The sequence below is a fragment of the Salvelinus sp. IW2-2015 genome, linkage group LG4p (assembly GCF_002910315.2).
Source record: "Salvelinus sp. IW2-2015 linkage group LG4p, ASM291031v2, whole genome shotgun sequence".
Lineage (NCBI taxonomy): Eukaryota > Metazoa > Chordata > Actinopteri > Salmoniformes > Salmonidae > Salvelinus > Salvelinus sp. IW2-2015.
The window spans coordinates 1488451-1505748 of NC_036841.1; the positions used below are offsets into that span (position 1 = coordinate 1488451).

Here is a 17298-nt window from a genome sequence, read left to right on the forward strand (position 1 = left end):
CTGGTTTAATGTAGTGTTAGGATAGCATCTGTCTTTTTGCATTTAAAAAAAAAATCATTGCATGACTGAATATGAGGGCTGCGACTGTATAACTGCCTTGGCTTGAYCTGTCCCTTTTGCAATACCATGTAAATAGATTGACTTGGGGTTGCTATAGGGAAAGAATCCATACTACACATTGTTTTTACTTTCCACATTCCATGATAAAAGAGAAATGCGGAGACTTAGATTTTTCACTTGAAAATGTATGTAAAAAAWAAAAAAARTTGTCAAATTAAACAAACCGTACAACTATGTTTGTTAGTGTTAGTGAATGGATAAAGGGTAGATAAACGTCAATTCCATGGTAACAGAGTGATCCTGAGGTAACAGAGTGATGTTCAGTGGAAATTGTTAAAAGTAGTCCATGTGCATATAGTTATATGGTTTGTTTAACTTTCACTGGTTTTTATTTGACATACATTTTAAAGTGAAAAATCTGAGTCTCAGCATCACTCTGTTACCATGTAATTGACGTTTATCTACCCTTTATCCATTCACTAACAATGTGAACAGAGGGAGATTAATGGGGGTTAATTGGGCCACAGGAGGGTCTGTATGTGCTCTCTTACTGTGCCTCAGCTGTAAATGATTAATACTGTATGTGGAGGCAGGTACCATATAATGCTTGCTAAGATTGATATGTAATTGAGTTGGTAGGGATGTATAGTAGATACAGTATGATGACATGAATAGAATTGTGAGAATTAGGTTATATACAGTGCATTCGGGAAAGTATTCAGACCCCTTGACTTTTTCCACATTTTGTAACGTTACAGCCTTATTCTAAAATTGATTAAATMGTTTTTTTCCCTCATCAATCTACACACAATACCCCATAATGCAAAGCAAAAACAGGTTTTTAGACACATTTACATAAGTATTCAGACCCTTTACTCAGTACTTTGTTGAAGCATATTTGGCAGCAATTACAGCCTCGAGTCTTCTTGGGTATGACACTACGAGCTTGGTACACCTGTATTTTTTGCAGATCCTCTCAAGCTCTGTCAGGTTGGATGGGGAGAGTTGCTGCACAGCTATTTTCAGGTCTCTACAGAGATGTTCGATCGGGTTCAAGTCCGGGYTCTGACTGGGCCACTCAAGGACATTCAGAGACTCCTGAGTTGTCTTGGCTGTCTGCTTAGGGTCGTTGTCCGGTTGGAAGGTGAACCTCGCCCCAGTCTAAGGTCCTGAGAGCTCTGGAGCAGGTTTTCATCAAGGATCTCTCTGTACTTTGCTCCGTTCGTCTTTCCCTTAATCCTGACTAGTATCCCAGTCCCTGCTGCTGAAAAACATCCCCACAGCAAGATGCTGCCACCACCATACTTCACCGTAGGGATGGTATTTATTTTATTTAACCTTTATTTATCTAGGCAAGTCAGTTAAGAGCAAATTCTTATTCCAAATGACGGCCTAGCAAAAGGCTGGGATTAAAATGTAAAATAAAATACAAATATAGGACAAAACACACATCACAACAAGAGAGACACCACAACACTACATAAAGAGAGACCTAAGACAACAACATTGCATGGCAGCAACACAGCATGGGAGCATCACAACATGACAACAACATGGTAGCAACACAACATGGCAGCGGCACAACATGGCAGCAGCACAACATGGCAGCAGCACAACATGGTAGCAGCACAGACATGGTACAAACATTATTGGGCACAGACAACAGCACAAAGGGCAAGAATGTAGAGACAACAATACATCACGCGAAGCAGCCAAAACTGTCAGTAATGTGCCCATGATTGAGTCTTTGAATGATGAGACGGATATAAAACTGTTCAATTTGAGTGTTTGTTGGGGCTCGTTCCAGTCGTTAGCTGCAGTGAACTGAAAGAGGAGCGACCCAGGGTGAACCAGTGCTTTGGGGACGTTTAACAGAATGTGACTGGCAGAAAGGGTGTTGTATGTGGAGGATGAGGGCTGCAGTAGGTATCTCAGATAGGGGGGAGTAAGGCCTAAGAGGGTTTTATAAATAAGCATCAACCAGTGGGTCTTGCGACGGGTATACAGAGATGACCAGTTTACAGAGGAGTATAGAGTGCCGTGATGTGTCCTATGAGGAGCATTGTTGGCAAATCTGATGGCCGAATGGTAACATCTAGGTATTGGCCAGGTGATAAGCGGTACCTGGTTTCCTCCAGACGTGACGATTGGCATTCAGCCAAAGAGTTCAATCTTGGTTTCATCAGAGCATAGAATCTTGTTTCTCATGTTCTGAGAGTCCTTTAGGTGCCTTTTTAGCAAACTCCAAGTGGGCTGTCATGTGCCTTTTACTGAGGAGTGGCTTCCGTCTGGCCACTCTACCATAGAGGCCTGATTGGTGGAGTGCTGCAGAGATGCTTGTCCTTCTGGGAGGTTTCTCCCATCCCCACAGAGGAACTGTGGACCTCTTCTTGTTTACCTCTCTGACCAAGGCCCTTCTCCCCCAATTTCTCAGTTTGGCAGGGCGGCCAGCTCTAGGAAGAGTCTTGGTGATTCCAAACTTCTTCCATTTAAGAATGTTGGAGGCCACTGTGTTCTTGGGGACCTTCAATGCTGCAGACATTTGGTACCCTTCCCCAGATCTGTGCCTCGACACAATCCTGTCTCTGAGCTCTACGGACAATTCCTTCGATCTCATGGCATGGTTCTTGCTCTGACATGCATTGTCAACTGTGGGACCTTATATAGACAGGTGTGTGCCTTACCAAATCATGTCCAATCCACTGAATTAACCACAGGTGGACTCCAATCAAGTTGTAGAATCATCTCAAGGATGATCAATGGAAACAGGATGCACCTGAGCTAAATTTTGAGTCTCATAGCAAAGACTCTGAATACTTATGTGAATAAGGTATTTCTGTTTTTATTTGTTTTATTTTCTTGCTAACATTTCTAAAACCCTGTGTTCGCTTTGTCATTGTGGGATATTGTGTGTAGATTGATGAGGAAAATGTTTTATTTAATCCATTTTAGAATAAGGCTGTAATGTAAAAWTTTTGGGAAACATGAAGGGGTCTGAATACTTTCCGAATGCACTGTACCATCATACTCAGGAAGTTTGGGACATTTTCTGTCATAAGGGGCCTACTTTGATGATTCTACTGAGCTGCTGAGAAACAGGGACAGCAGGTCACAGTGGTCTGGTCACCATCTTATCTGATTCTACTGAAGTGATTATCCCTAAGTACTCCACTGCAACTCATTTCAAATAATCTTGGAATAAGAACTGCAGGCAAAGACGTATGAAGTACATGCCAACCAATGTTCTGTATAAATCACTCTTATCGTGGCACCGCCCTTCCTTTGCCCTGGGTGCAGTTTGTTATAGCTACATGTGGTAATTTCTGTGGATTTCCCTTAAAAGATGTACCCTGCTGATCTGTTGTGCCAACTGAAACAACAACATACAGTAGAGATACCAAAATTAGCCACTGAGATTAGCAAGAGATGAGCTTCACTTCAGCATATCTGGTCTTTGCATGTCTTTTGTAATCCTTTTATACAGCTGAAGTTGGAAGTTTACATACACTTAGGTTGGAGTCATTACAACTCATTTTTCAAACAATCCACACATTTCTTGTTAACAAACTATAGATTTGGAAAGTCGGTTAGGACATCTACTTTATGCATGACACAAGTAATTTTTCCAACAATTGTTGACAGAGAGATTATTTCACTTATAATTCACTGTATCACAATTCCAGTGTGTCAGAAGTTTACACACACTAAGTTGACTGTGCCTTTAAACAGCTTGGAAAATTCCAGAAAATTATGTCATGGCTTTAGAAGCTTCTGATAGGCTAATTGACATCATTTGAGTCAATTGGAGGTGTACCTGTTGATGTATTTCAAGGCCTACCTTCAAACTCAGTGCCTCTTTGCTTACCATCATGGGAAAATCTAAAGAAATCAGCAAAGGCCTCAGAAAACAATGTAGACCTCCACCAGTCTGGTTCATCCTTGGGAGCAATTTCCAAATGCCTGAAGGTACCACGTTCACCTGTACAAACAATAGTACGCAAGTATAAACACCATGGGACCACTCAGCCGTCATACCGCTCAGGAAGGAGACGCATTCTGTCTCGTAAAGATGAACGTACTTTAGTGTGAAAAGTACAAATCAATCCCAGAACAACAGCAAAGGACCTTGTGAAGATGCTGGAGGAAACAGGTACAAAATTATTCTATATCCACAGTAAAACGAGTCCTATATCAACAATGACCTGAAAGGCCGCTCAGCAAGAAGAAACCACTGCTCCAAAACCGCCATAAAAAAGCCAGACTACAGTTTGCAACTGCACATTTGGAAAATATCATACTTTTTGGAGAAATTCCTCTGGTCTGATGAAACAAAAATAGAACTGTTTGGCCATAATGACCATTGTGTGTTTGGAGAAAAGGGGATGCTTGCAAGCCGAAGAACACCATCCAACCGTGAAGCACGGGGGTGGCAGCATCATGTTGTGGGGTGCTTTGCTGCAGGAGGGACTGGTGCACTTCACAAAATAGATGGCATCATGAGTCAGGAAAAGTATGTGGATATATTGAAGCAACATCACAAGACATCAGTCAGGAAGTTAAAGCTATGGGTCATCCAAATGGACAATGACCCCAAGCATACTTCCAAAGTTGTGGCAAAATGGCTTAAGGACAACAAAGTCAAGGTATTGGAGTGGCCATCACAAAGCCCTGACCTCAGTCCCATAGGAAATGTGTGGGCAGAACTGAAAAAGCACGTGGGAGCAAGGAGGCCTACAAACCTGACTCAGTTACACCAGCTCTGTCAGGACGAATGGGCCAAAATTCCCCAACTTATTGTGGGAAGCTTGTGGAAGGCTACCCGAAATGTTTGACCCAAGTTAAACAATTTACAGGCAATGCTACTAAATACTAATTGAGTGTATGTAAACTTCTGACCCACTGGGGATGTGATGAAATAAATAAAAGCTGAAATAAATAATTCTCTCTACTATTATTCTGACATTTCACATTCTTCAAATAAAGTGGTGATCCTAACTGACCTAAGACAGGGAATTTTTACTAGGAATAAATATCAGGAATTGTGAAAAACTGAGTTTAAATGTATTTGGCTAAGGTGTATGTGAACTTCCGACTTCAACTGTATAAAATATAGTAAATCCTCTTGAAATAATACATGTTTTTACCTCATATCTGTCTTCAATTTAACTGAATTGCTTTATCTTTTCAACGTTATCTCTGAAAGAGGATCACATGTACACGTTCAAGACCTGTGGCCTAGTTTTACAGTATAATGTAATTTGTTTGTTTACTGTCAATTTATTTTGGGTTAGAAATAAAACCTCCACTATGGTGGGCAAATATTAAACAGAAATTATCCTAATCCCTGGAACTAAATGCTATATAACACTAAAACACAATATGAGATTGGACATGCTCATATACAGTGTGATGCTAATTAGTCTGATCAAAGTAAATCTGAGATGTGAGCCAATCTGCAAATGGAAATCACAGCAATGCCAAACACTGTAGTTAGCTGTTGCTATGCAATGTCACACATCCAGCTCACATAGACTTACAGACAAACACCTACACGGACGCACAGTACCCATACCAGAGAAACACACACCCACACCTACATTCAGACAAAAGCCGACAGCCCAGCCCTAAAATGATGTGAACTACTCAATTTCTACAAGGTATCACACTATGATTAGTTTCTCCAACACGTGTAATAGAAATCTATATTGTATGAACATAAAATAATATTGATTAGACAAAGAAATGACATCTTTGCTACCGTTAAGGTAGCAACATGTAAAGACAATGAACAAACACTGCATTTCTATAACCACTGATTGTAACAATGAGAGGGAGAGAGACAGTGCCATGTAAATAAAGAGATATAGCAAATAATTTGTCAAATCCAACTCTTACCATTTCATCTGTTTGGCTCCCATGCTGGTTTGTTGCACTCTTAACCTCCCATTCAGCCTCTGCCCTGCATGTGGGTGATGCTGCCCTAGTCAGTCAGAAACATAGCCCCAAAACAGACCCAGCAGCAGGGGTGGGAGCAGCACTGCCAACACTAAACCAGCGGACTGAGCCTCCACGTCGCACACACTACTGTGTTCAATCTGCAATAACAGCTAACAGTGTGTTCAAACCTTCTCCAGCATATTCCTTACATACAGCTAGAAATCCTAACCAACAGCCCTGGACTCTTCTCTAAATCACTCCCTGGAAGAACCCAATGGAAATCCTGGCTCAATCCCCCCAGCCCGTGGCAGAAGGGAGAGGATTGGTGTTCAGGCTCACCAGCGGCTGCCTAGTTTTTCAGAACACACTCCCCCTGTGGCTGAGCTCACCAGCTCCCATTCACAAACACAATGTTTGTGTTCCTTCTAGAGGAGAATTCCTGCAGCTCTCCTCCTCCATATATTTTCTCCCTTGCTTTCTCTCTCCCTCAGCCTATATCTCCCTCCCTCCCTCCTCACAGTCTTTCTCGTGTTCAGCCGCACAGGCTTTTTTCTCTGTCCCTTGTTCTTTCAGTGAGCAGCACGGCTGTCAGACATAGCTCTGTTTGAGTGTTTACCCTCCCCCTCCCACTCTCTCTTTCTTACCTCCCCCTCCCACACTCTTCCCCTCTCACTAGAGGAGGAGGGGGCATGTATGTTCTGCTAGCTGAAATGGGGCATATCTCCTTTACATTGGTCTGCTAAGCTACAGTATATTCTAGGCTAACACTGTGTGGTATGTGGTTTCCAACTGAGCCATTTTTGTCTGACACAAAATCACAGGTTTGTATGGAGCCACGTCAAACAAGTTGAAGCATGTGTGAGTAATGATATATTATCTCAGTCAATAACTTGAACAACCAGATCGAGGACACTGGGCCATATAATGCTTAAGCATTGATAATAATAGTATTTTAAAGCTATAATGATAGCATGTCACATCAACTCTATGATTTGAATAAATAAGCATATGTTTTCTATTAGATCAAATACTTACAACCTGAGTTTAAAGACATTTCTTTTATGTCTGGATTTTTGGATTGGAGATAGATAGGGCACTTGCACAGCACAGTATTATCAGCCTGACCAAAACTGTGGGAAACTAGGATCATATTGGTTTGAATAAGGGAGGCAATGAAGACAAAAGGCTTTGTGTGACATGGAATGCTAATGATACGTATTTACTCTTTTGGGCCCTAGCAGCAGCAGCAGGCAGAGTACAGCGGAAAGGGATTGAGTTGTTCTTGTAACAAAAACTAAGTATCATATTTTCTACATGCCTTGTAAACAACAGGTGTAGACTAACAGTGAAATGCTTACTTATGCGTCCTTTTCCAACAATGCAGAGTTAAGATAAAGATAAAAAATTAAATACAAAATGTAAATATTGACAAGAGGAATAAATACACAGTCAATAATGAAAAATAACATGGTTATATACAGGGAGTACCAGTACCAAATACATATATATTTTATCCCTACATATATACTGTATATACTATATACTGTCTATTGTCTATCCTGTTACTAGGGAACAGGATAGACAATAGACAGTAGCAGAAGCATATGTGGTGAGTGTGAAAGTGTGTGAGTGTGTGTGTGTTTGTGGCAACAGTAGGCATAAGGTGTGCCCATAGTCATGTGTCTGGGCATATGCAGTGGTGTGTGTGTGTGTGTGTTGTGTGTGTGTGTGTGTGTGTGTGTGTGGTGTGTGTGTGTGTGTGTGTGTGTGTGTGGTGGTGTGTGTGTGTGTGTGTGTGTGTGTGGTGTGTGTGTGTGTGTGTGTGTGTGGTGTGTGTGTGTGTGTGTGTGTGTGTTGGGATGTCAGTGTAAGTATGTGTGAGTGTGTGGGTAGAGTCCAGTATGTGTGCATAGAGTCAGTGCAAGAAAGTTAGTGCAGAAAAGGGCAATGCAGGTAGTCCGCGGTAGCCATTTGATTAGCTATTTAGCAGTCTTGTTAAGCAGTCTTATGGCTTGGGGGTAGAAGCTGTTCAGGGTCCTGTTGGTTCCAGGCTTGGTGCACTGGTACTGCTTGCCATACGATAGCAGAGAGAACAGTCTATGGCTGAGGTGGCTGGAACTTTTGACACTTTTTGGGGTTATCGTCTGACACCGCCTGGTATAGAGGTCCTGAATCGCAGGGAGCTCGGCCCGAGTGATGTACTGGGCCGTATAAATCACAGTCTGTAGTGCCTGCGGTCGGGTACCTTGCAGTTGCCATACCAAGCGGTGATGCAGCCAGTCAAGATGCTCTCAATGGTGCAGCTATAGAACTTTTTGAGGATCTGAGGGCCCATGCTAAATCTTTTTAGCCTTCTGAGGGAGAAGAGGCGCATCCCTTGACAAAACTGTCTGTTGTTGTTATATAACCCATACCTTGCTACCACCCTAAGCATCAGTTAACAATAAACAGTTTCTCAAACACAGCTCATTGCTATCTGTTTTATATTGTGTACATAACAGTATGAAAAGTGTATCAGACTGCTATATACAACAGTAGTACAACAGTTCACAATGCAAAAGACTGAGGACATTCTCTCAATGCTGCTTAGCGCCTACACTGAAAAGTTACTGATGTGTTGTTGTGTGTCACACACTCAAAAGTTACTGATGGGCCTTCTGTGTCGTTGTGTGTCAAACCATCTGTGCTCATTAGGAAGTATGTTATTGTTAGAAATACAGTCAATCATAATAGGCTACATAACCTACTACAGGTAATCATTGCATCTTATTCAGGTGATATCAGCCCTAAAGACCTAGGTCTGATTAATAGAGTGGATTATGGCTAGTGAGATACCATGTAGCTTGGCCTTTTAGAGCCATTTCACTAGAATTACCAAGTAAGAACAACTGGCTCACAGAGTGAATTTGTGCAGTTTTTCAATCACCACATCCAACCACCTCTTGGGGCACTCAACCAATTTTTCACTTGGAAACCAATGATTGACAGACACATGGCCAATCAGCGTCCAATTTGCCCTATGACGTAACAAGCCCCACATATGCGGGATTATGCAGCAGGATATTACGCATGTGGTTCATCCGCTACACGCCACAGACAGGGAAGTCAGCTGTTTGTGTGGTTATAATCGTAAACGTTAAAGATCGAACGGTAATTCTGGTTAATCCATATCAAATCAAGTTTAGAATTAGCGATATAAGATTCATATCTTGAGTTTATTTCTTATCTAGCAAAGCTCTTGTTGATACAAGTACCCGTTAGTTAACGCTAGCCAGTTGTAGCTAGGTTGTTGTGATAGTAGGAAGTACGCAAAATACACACTTACAGTTGTAGACAGCTGGTTAGCAACACGTTTAGCTAGCTAGCTGACTTGTCACGGACTAATTTTTGTGGAACCCAATACAATTGAATGCAGCGCTGGTGTATACAAATACACCCGCCTTGCTAAAAGCACCTGGCTAGCTAGCTAGCATCCACAACTTCTCCAATGCACCTGTCCTGACCTGTTTGCAGTGTGATCCCAGCATGTTGCTGCCAATGTAATTCACAGTGTTGTGTGTACAGTACTTTATACTTTTTCTCTACTTGAAGGTGTCATCATGTCCAGGGTGCCGATGGGCAAGGTGTTGCTGCGAAATGTTATTCGTCACACAGATGCCCACAACAAGGTGTGAGTGGGGGAGTTAACTAATCTGTGTGTGTGGCTTTGCACTCACCTGTGTACTCTCCTGATGATAGATGTTGTCTGTTTCAGATCCAAGAGGAGTCAGAAATGTGGAAGTTGAGGTGGATGGAGAAGGGTCCGTCCACCAGCCACAAACCGATGCCACCATCTTCAAATCCATCCAGGTCCGCTAACTGTTCCAGCATTGAAGTAGTGTAGCCTTAGGTAGACTGATACATCAGCCGGTGATGGCAAGCTAACACTATGTACCGTCTGAGACTTATTTGGAGAATGTAAAAACATGTAAACACGTGCACGAGCTCGGCTAATATGCATGCATATGCTTCAGGTGATAGAAGTCTGAACGCACTTAAGTTACTATCGCTTTAACAAGTTGGTTTAATAATACTTACCTGTGGATATAGGTTATTGTCTCCGATTTTCGCTGAGGACCAACCACCCAGACAACCGGTAGAATAAGTTCAAATGTAATTTTATTCAGCATTCTGGCTTGCAGAGTCCCAGAGAGGAGCCTTTCCAAAAATGACATTGTCTCAGACAGTACACAGCGTTAGTGTTAGCCTGATACATCAGCAGGTGATGGCTAGCTATTTTAGGCTGCATCCTGATTCACCACCCTTTTCCCAAAGTGTGCACTTGTACACTTTCAGTCCTGGATTTCAAAGCATTGTATTTGTGTAAATATTGGTTGGAGGCAGTTTCCACCATTGTTAGATCCATGACGGGAAGTGTGCAAGTGTACATTTTGAGAGTAGGGTGGAGAATCAGGATGCAGCCTTATAATAGTTTATAAGTGTGTTATATGGAACAGGTTGATAGACATCAGAATTAGAGTTCACTATTACTCAGGAGTCACATGCACTGTGATCGTGTGGAGGATGGGTCTGTAGATAGACTGGGAGACCGGCTGCGGAGAAGAGAACACAGCTCTGGCCAGGACGAGAGGGAGGCACGCTACTGGACCAAGGAACTCTATGACTTCGAAGCCAATGATCCAGACAGGTGCATACCTTTTCTATCTACAACTCTGTAGTAATATAGCCTCGCGAGTTTGAGTTGACAAACAATGACATGCTATGAAAGGTGGATCTCATTGGTATTGTGCATGTTTCCTCTACAGATGGGGACACAGCGGTTTTAAGGAGCTATACCCAGAGGAGTTTAAAAGTGACTGGTATGACATGAACTGCATTAACATGAAATACCATGTCTCATAATTAGTAGTAGCTGTAGTAAAGATCTCACTATTTGCTTCGATACAAGAAATGTTGCATTGTTATAATGCCTGATTTGTCTTTTCAGGGAAAGAGACCGTGGTGATGATCAGAATGGGCATTGCAGAAAGAAAAATACTAAGTCCAGACTTAAAACAGCCAAATCAAAACATCTGAAGAAGTCGTCCAAGAAGAAGAAGAAGAAGAAGAAGAAGAAAGAGGAAAAGAGGACAGGTGAGTCAGATGGTGAGTCCAGCAGCGACAGTGTCAAACAGAAGAGGAAAAGCAGCAAGAGCAAACATAAGAGGAAAAAGAGTGAGAGAGAGGAGGAGAGCAGCTCAGAGGAGAGAGGGAGAAGGAGGAAACGACAGATGGACTCCCACAGAGACTCAGGACCAGAGTCACACAAGAAGAGGAAAAACTGGAAAGCAGGAGAGGACAAATCAGAGGACAGTTCTGAGGATTGAACCTTTTCCATTGGCAGCCAGTAACCTGTAACTTCATAGTGCTCCCTTTCAGTTGCCTGTCTCAAAGCTTTCACAGTTACACCCCACTTCCACTTGAGTCCAATGTTTCCCACTAGATTTCTTGTGAACACGGCCATCACCATAGCTAGATATGTTTGTGATTTATCCAATGACAAAAGAACTGAGGAATTGGCTAAAGTACAAATACAACTTTTGAACAGACCTACTGGCAGGGGAAAGCATATKGTTCTTCGCTTTACACCTTTCCTCTGCAATACTCTTGTGTTTTACTTCTTTCTGTGTACTGCTGAGCACAAACCTGTGTTCTCCTCCCCTTGGGCATTCTTCACAGTAATACCTCACCTGTTACTGGTTCTGCTCCAGCTGCAGTGCTCAGGTAGTGAGCTGACACTGCACAAATATGGACTCAGAAAAGCCACCTCATGACAAACTGACTGTAGAGCCATGTCTCATAGTTAGTGTCCAGGCTTTACTTTAGCTGTTATATTATGGAAAATTGTAATTTTATGCAGATTTCCCAACCAATTATGACAATCTCTTCTGCTTTTTTTATTCAGTATTTATTTTTGAAAACTTTTGTAATTTATGGTGGTCAAGATTTCATGGAATGCCAGGACAACATTGAAAATAAAATGCATATTTGTTTGTAAAAATGTACTCTGGTTATCACACCACACATTTAGACATATCACATACATCCCATGTATTGTTTTGAATACAGGATATCTACATGACTATCATTCACTATTCTCAGTAGGTCTATAGCCATTCTATTCCATGAACATGAGCATGTATTTTACTCTTCATGCATCCAATTCTACATTAAATATTGCTTCCATATGGGCCTTTGGTTGAATCCTTCATGTGTACCATTTACAATAGAACATTGTGTTAATGGTGTACGGTTTCCCTCTAGTGTTCAGTTTCTACAGTACTCACTGTAGATGCAATGTGCAAGAAAATGGAATAGATTAACACTGAATGAGAATTTCTACATTTCTATATAAACTCCTTTAATAAGAGACCTGCTGAAAAAGGTGCTATTGTCTAAACCATGTTTGAGTTTCATTCAACGTAGAGAGCAGGCCACCGCTAGAAAGTATCTTTTCAATTTCATTCCTTTCTAGTCATCACTCTGTACAAGGTTCATTTATTATTTAGTGAAAGGGCTAGAAGGCCTATGGTATCTACTATCCTAATGTTATCTATGGTCTGTTGTCTTCACCTGGTGGCTCAATCAGTGTAGTACACCCTGAGGATTTAATTACTCATGGCTTCTTTTGACAATAACATCAGAATAAAGAATTTATTTGCGACAAAACAATACTTTTTCCGACCTGATGTTTGTATACTTTGACAACAGCTTCCTTTGAGACCATTGAAGTCTCCCACATATGTTTGTCTCAACAGGCACAAGATATATCTTAATATATATTTAATATATGATGAGATATGCCTTAATGCATATAGGCCTTCCCACTGATCCATGTGCAAGCAGCTTTCATGACATTGATGAAAGGATCCAGGATGACCATAAGAAAAGGACACAGTGCACAACCGGTACAGTTAACCCACACAAAAAATTTAATACCCTCTCATGAGGGATAAGTGGTCCAAACCTTGTCATACTAAATAGGGAGAAGTGTGATGACACAGGTTTTTAATGTAAGAACTTGTGGCCAACACTCAAATGCTCAGTAAAAAGTTGTGACATATGACTTACTTACATAGTACACATACACCAATRTTTTTAATATACTTCTATATGCATTTTTAGTTAACTTTTTATCTAGACCAGCCAGATACAATACCGATTAATATCATACAGTCACATCAGGAACAATATCTAGTAATATCATTGAGTCCAACCAGCATTGAGGAGTCCACAGGTTTTTCAGGTCCATCCTCTCTATGCTAACATTTGAAATTGGCATGTGTATAGTTCTATAATCTTTTTATTACTGTATAGACTGGTGTGATACTTGTCCTCGTATCGTCGTGTCTTCGTGTGCAAAAGTCTTTGAAAGAACCCAAAGGATGATCAACATACAGGATACCTGGTTGTTCATTTTACACTGTGATGTTTGTTTTTTTAACATTAAATGGAAAACTGTCACATTTGCCCCACCCCTTGTCATGTAAAAAATCTAAGCAACACTCCCCATGAAACAGGGGGAAACCATGATAGAAAGTAAGGTTTATGACTACAGTGAGCAGCATCCTCCATTTGTACATATTTTAGAATAAGGCACTGCTGCATAAAATAATGAAATGACCAATAACTCTCTGGGAGTATGAGGGGAGGCAGGATGAAAGGAGACTATGTTCTTCTCCAGCAACTCTCTCCGAGAGTCTGTGTGTGTATGCATGTAACTTTATTTGTTAGATGTGTAAATGTGTATGTGTCAAACTGTTGGTGTGTGTCTGTGAGTATGTGTGTGACAGCAAGCCAGAGAGGCCAGGTTGCATCTCTTACACTGTGCTCTCCAGCATCCATTCAGTGCTGCTAAAAGTGACTCTCCGGTTGGCGAGCGGCGAGGACTCCACGTTGAGCTGGTTGGTGGACTTGTGCCGCCTCGTCCGCGCTCTGCGGGGGTAACTGTGGCTCTGAAATATGGAGTAGTCTCCCCCATCAAAGCTGAACCTGTGCCTAGTTCGTGCCAGCTCATTATTAAACCCCATGTTGGCCAGGGCGCTCTTCTTGTCCTTGAGCCTGGGGGCCTCCTTGGTGCCGGCGTTGGGGCCTAGGAGACACAAGGACATGGTGGAGCCCGTCAGGCTGCTGTCTGTCTGTGTGTCCTCCGATGGGGGACCAGATCCAGAGCACTGGACGTCCAGGCTGGTCCTCTTCATCTTGTCCGTGGGCAGGGGGGGCAGCTCCACTTCCAGGATGGCCATAGTGGTTGGAGGGGTGTCCCACTCCCTCTTGTCACTGTCCACCTTCAGCACCAGGGCCATGCACTCCTTGGCTGCCACCGGTAGGGCTTCTCTCTGGTGGCTGTCCTCAGCAGGTTGCTTGGAGGTGGAGCGCTGGAGTCTGTGCTGGCTGCCGTTGGTCTGGGAGTGCATGCTGGAGCTGACCTTGGCCTTGCTGTCCTCGGGGCTGCTGTGCGCCTTGTAGCGGATCATGAGGATGATGATAAACACCAGCACTGAGGCCACAATGATGCCGCCAATGATAATTATCATGGTACCGCCCAGAAACTGGCTGTGGATGAAGCGACACTGGCTGACCTCGCTGGCCGTGTGGAACTGGACACAGCCCACCACGCGCGTGGCCGTCAGAGAGGTGATGCCGTCGTCGTACACCGCCAGGACACACAGGTCATACTCCCGGCCCGCCGCCAGGTCGTTTGATCAGGAAGTCTGTACTAGGTGGACGGATCATTCTGCAGCAAAAAGGAAGGAATAAACAGGAGTGGTGAAGGTTAGCTTTGCCAGGGGAATTTGGACTGCCCCCTCAATTACCACCAATATATTACAGTATGGAACAAAACCATGTCAGACACAGTGTCACACTGCATTCTCATTAACGGCATGCACATGAGAAGTGTTAACCTGACACAGAGGTGTTTGATAAACACAGAAAAGAGACAGTCATGTCAACTTAGTTCAGCTCCAGGGAGAATTTAAATATACTCTCATATTAGGGGCTCAAGTAAAGACAACAGTGCTGACACTTGACTTCTAGACATGGTGACAGCGAGAAATGACTCCCCCAACATTTATGTATACTATGGTGGTAAAGGTTAAAAAGCAAGGTGGCAAACAAGGTAGTGTGGAGCATTCACACATACATATATATATACACTGCTCAAAAAAATAAAGGGAACACTAAAATAACACATCCTAGATCTGAATGAATGAAATATTCTTATTAAATACTTTTTTCTTTACATAGTTGAATGTGCTGACAACAAAATCACAACAATATATATCAATGGAAATCAAATTTATCAACCCATGGAGGTCTGGATTTGGAGTCACACTCAAAATTAAAGTGGAAAACCACACTACAGGCTGATCCAACTTTGATGTAATGTCCTTAAAACAAGTCAAAATGAGGCTCCAGTAGTGTGAATGGCCTCCACGTGCCTGTATGACCTCCCTACAACGCCTGGGCATGCTCCTGATGAGGTGGCGGATGGTCTCCTGAGGCATCTCCTCCCAGACCTGGACTAAAGCATCCGCCAACTCCTGGACAGTCTGTGGTGCAACGTGGCGTTGGTGGATGGAGCGAGATATGATGTCCCAGATGTTGCTCAAATGGATTCAGGTCTGGGGAACGGCGGGCCAGTCCATAGCATCAATGCCTTCCTCTTGCAGGAACTGCTGACACACTCCAGCCACATGAGGTCTAGCATTGTCTTGCATTAGGAGGAACCCAGGGCCAACCGCACCAGCATATGGTCTCACAAGGGGTCTGAGGATCTCATCTCAGTACCTAATGGCAGTCAGGCTACCTCTGGCGAGCACATGGAGGGCTGTGCGGCCCCCCAAAGAAATGCCACCCCACACCATGACTGACCCACCGCCAAACCGGTCATGCTGGAGGATGTTGCAGGCAGCAGAACGTTCTCCAGCATCTCCAGACTCTGTCACGTCTGTCACGTGCTCAGTGTGAACCTGCTTTCATCTGGAAGAGCACAGGGCGCCAGTGGCGAATTTGCCAATCTTGTGTTTTCTGGCAAATGCCAAACGTCCTGCACGGTGTTTGGGCTGTAAGCAGAACCCCACCTGTGGACGTCGGGCCTCATACCACCCTCATGGAGTCTGTTTCTGACCGTTTGAGCAGACACATGCACATTTGTGGCCTGCTGGAGGTCATTTTGCAGGGCTCTGGCAGTGCTCCTCCTGCTCCTCTTTGCACAAAGGCGGAGGTAGCGGTCCTGCTGCTGGGTTGTTGCCCTCCTACGGCCTCCTCCACCTCTCCTGATGTACTGGCATGGAGTTACATTGTGTTGTTTAAGTGTTCCTTCATTTTTTTTGAGCAGTGTATATACAGTGGGGCAAAAAAGTATTTAGTCAGCCACCAATTGTGCAAGTTCTCCCACTTAAAAAGATGAGAGAGGCCTGTAATTTTCATCATAGGTACACTTCAACTATGACAGACAAAAGGAGAAGAAAAAATCCAGAAAATCACATTGTAGGATTTTTTAATGAATTTATTTGCAAATTATGGTGGAAAATAAGTATTTGGTCAATAACAAAAGTTTCTCAATACTTTGTATATACCCTTTGTTGGCAATGACAGAGGTCAAACGTTTTCTGTAAGTCTTTACAAGGTTTTCACACACTGTTGCTGGTATTTTGGCCCATTCCTCCATGCAGATCTCCTCTAGAGCAGTGATGTTTTGGGCTGTTGCTGGCAACACGGACTTAACTCCTCCAAAGATTTTCTATGGGGTTGAGATCTGGAGACTGGGAGGCCACTCCAGGACCTTGAAATGCTTCTTACGAAGCCACTCCTTCGTTGCCGAGCGGTGTATTTGGGATCATTGTCATGCTGAAGACCCAGCCACGTTTCATCTTCAATGCCCTTGCTGATGGAAGAGGTTTTCACTCAAAATCTCACGATACATGGCCCCATTCATTCTTTCCTTTACACGGATCAGTCGTCCTGGTCCCTTTGCAAAAAAACAGCCCCAAAGCATGATGTTTCCACCCCCATGCTTCACAGTAGGTATGGTGTTCTTTGGATGCAACTCAGCATTCTTTGTCCTCCAAACACGACAAGTTGAGTTTTTACCAAAAAGTTCTATTTTGGTTTCATCTGACCATATGACATTCTCCCAATCTTCTTCTGGATCATCCAAATGCTCTCTGGCAAACTTCAGACGGGCCTGGACGTGTACTGCTTAAGCAGGGGACACGTGGCACTGCAGGATTTGATCCCTGCGGCGTAGTGTGTTAC

General features: G+C 43.1%; 3 protein-coding genes across 4 annotated transcripts in view; 1 reads left to right on the top strand and 2 right to left on the bottom strand.

The window, feature by feature from the left end:
- LOC111956661 (dixin-A-like) overlaps positions 1-6570 on the bottom strand; it is a 33426-nt gene extending 26856 nt beyond the window's left edge. The window contains 1 exon segment of the mRNA XM_070437111.1: positions 5956-6570. Coding sequence (XP_070293212.1) covers positions 5956-5978 — 23 coding nt within the window. The 5' untranslated portion in view covers positions 5979-6570.
- Positions 6571-9059: 2489 nt separating this feature from the next.
- On the top strand, positions 9060-12039 carry nkapd1 (NKAP domain containing 1). Of its 2 annotated transcripts, XM_023979822.2 has the most exons (6): positions 9060-9147; positions 9589-9665; positions 9752-9846; positions 10532-10684; positions 10803-10856; positions 10985-12039. In XM_023979822.2, exons 2-6 carry the CDS (start codon positions 9597-9599, stop codon positions 11361-11363), a joined length of 750 nt encoding a protein of 249 aa, XP_023835590.1. In that variant the 5' UTR covers positions 9060-9147; positions 9589-9596; the 3' UTR covers positions 11364-12039. The 2 variants fall into 2 exon arrangements, with proteins under 2 accessions (XP_023835590.1, XP_070293277.1); XM_070437176.1 differs by lacking the exon at positions 9752-9846 and having other exon boundaries at positions 9066-9147.
- Positions 12040-13759: 1720 nt separating this feature from the next.
- LOC111958567 (leucine-rich repeat and fibronectin type III domain-containing protein 1-like) overlaps positions 13760-17298 on the bottom strand; it is a 136424-nt gene continuing 132885 nt past the window's right edge. Inside the window, 2 exon segments of the mRNA XM_023979834.2 lie at positions 13760-14738; positions 14740-14773. Coding sequence (XP_023835602.2) covers positions 13857-14738; positions 14740-14773 — 916 coding nt within the window. The 3' untranslated portion in view covers positions 13760-13856.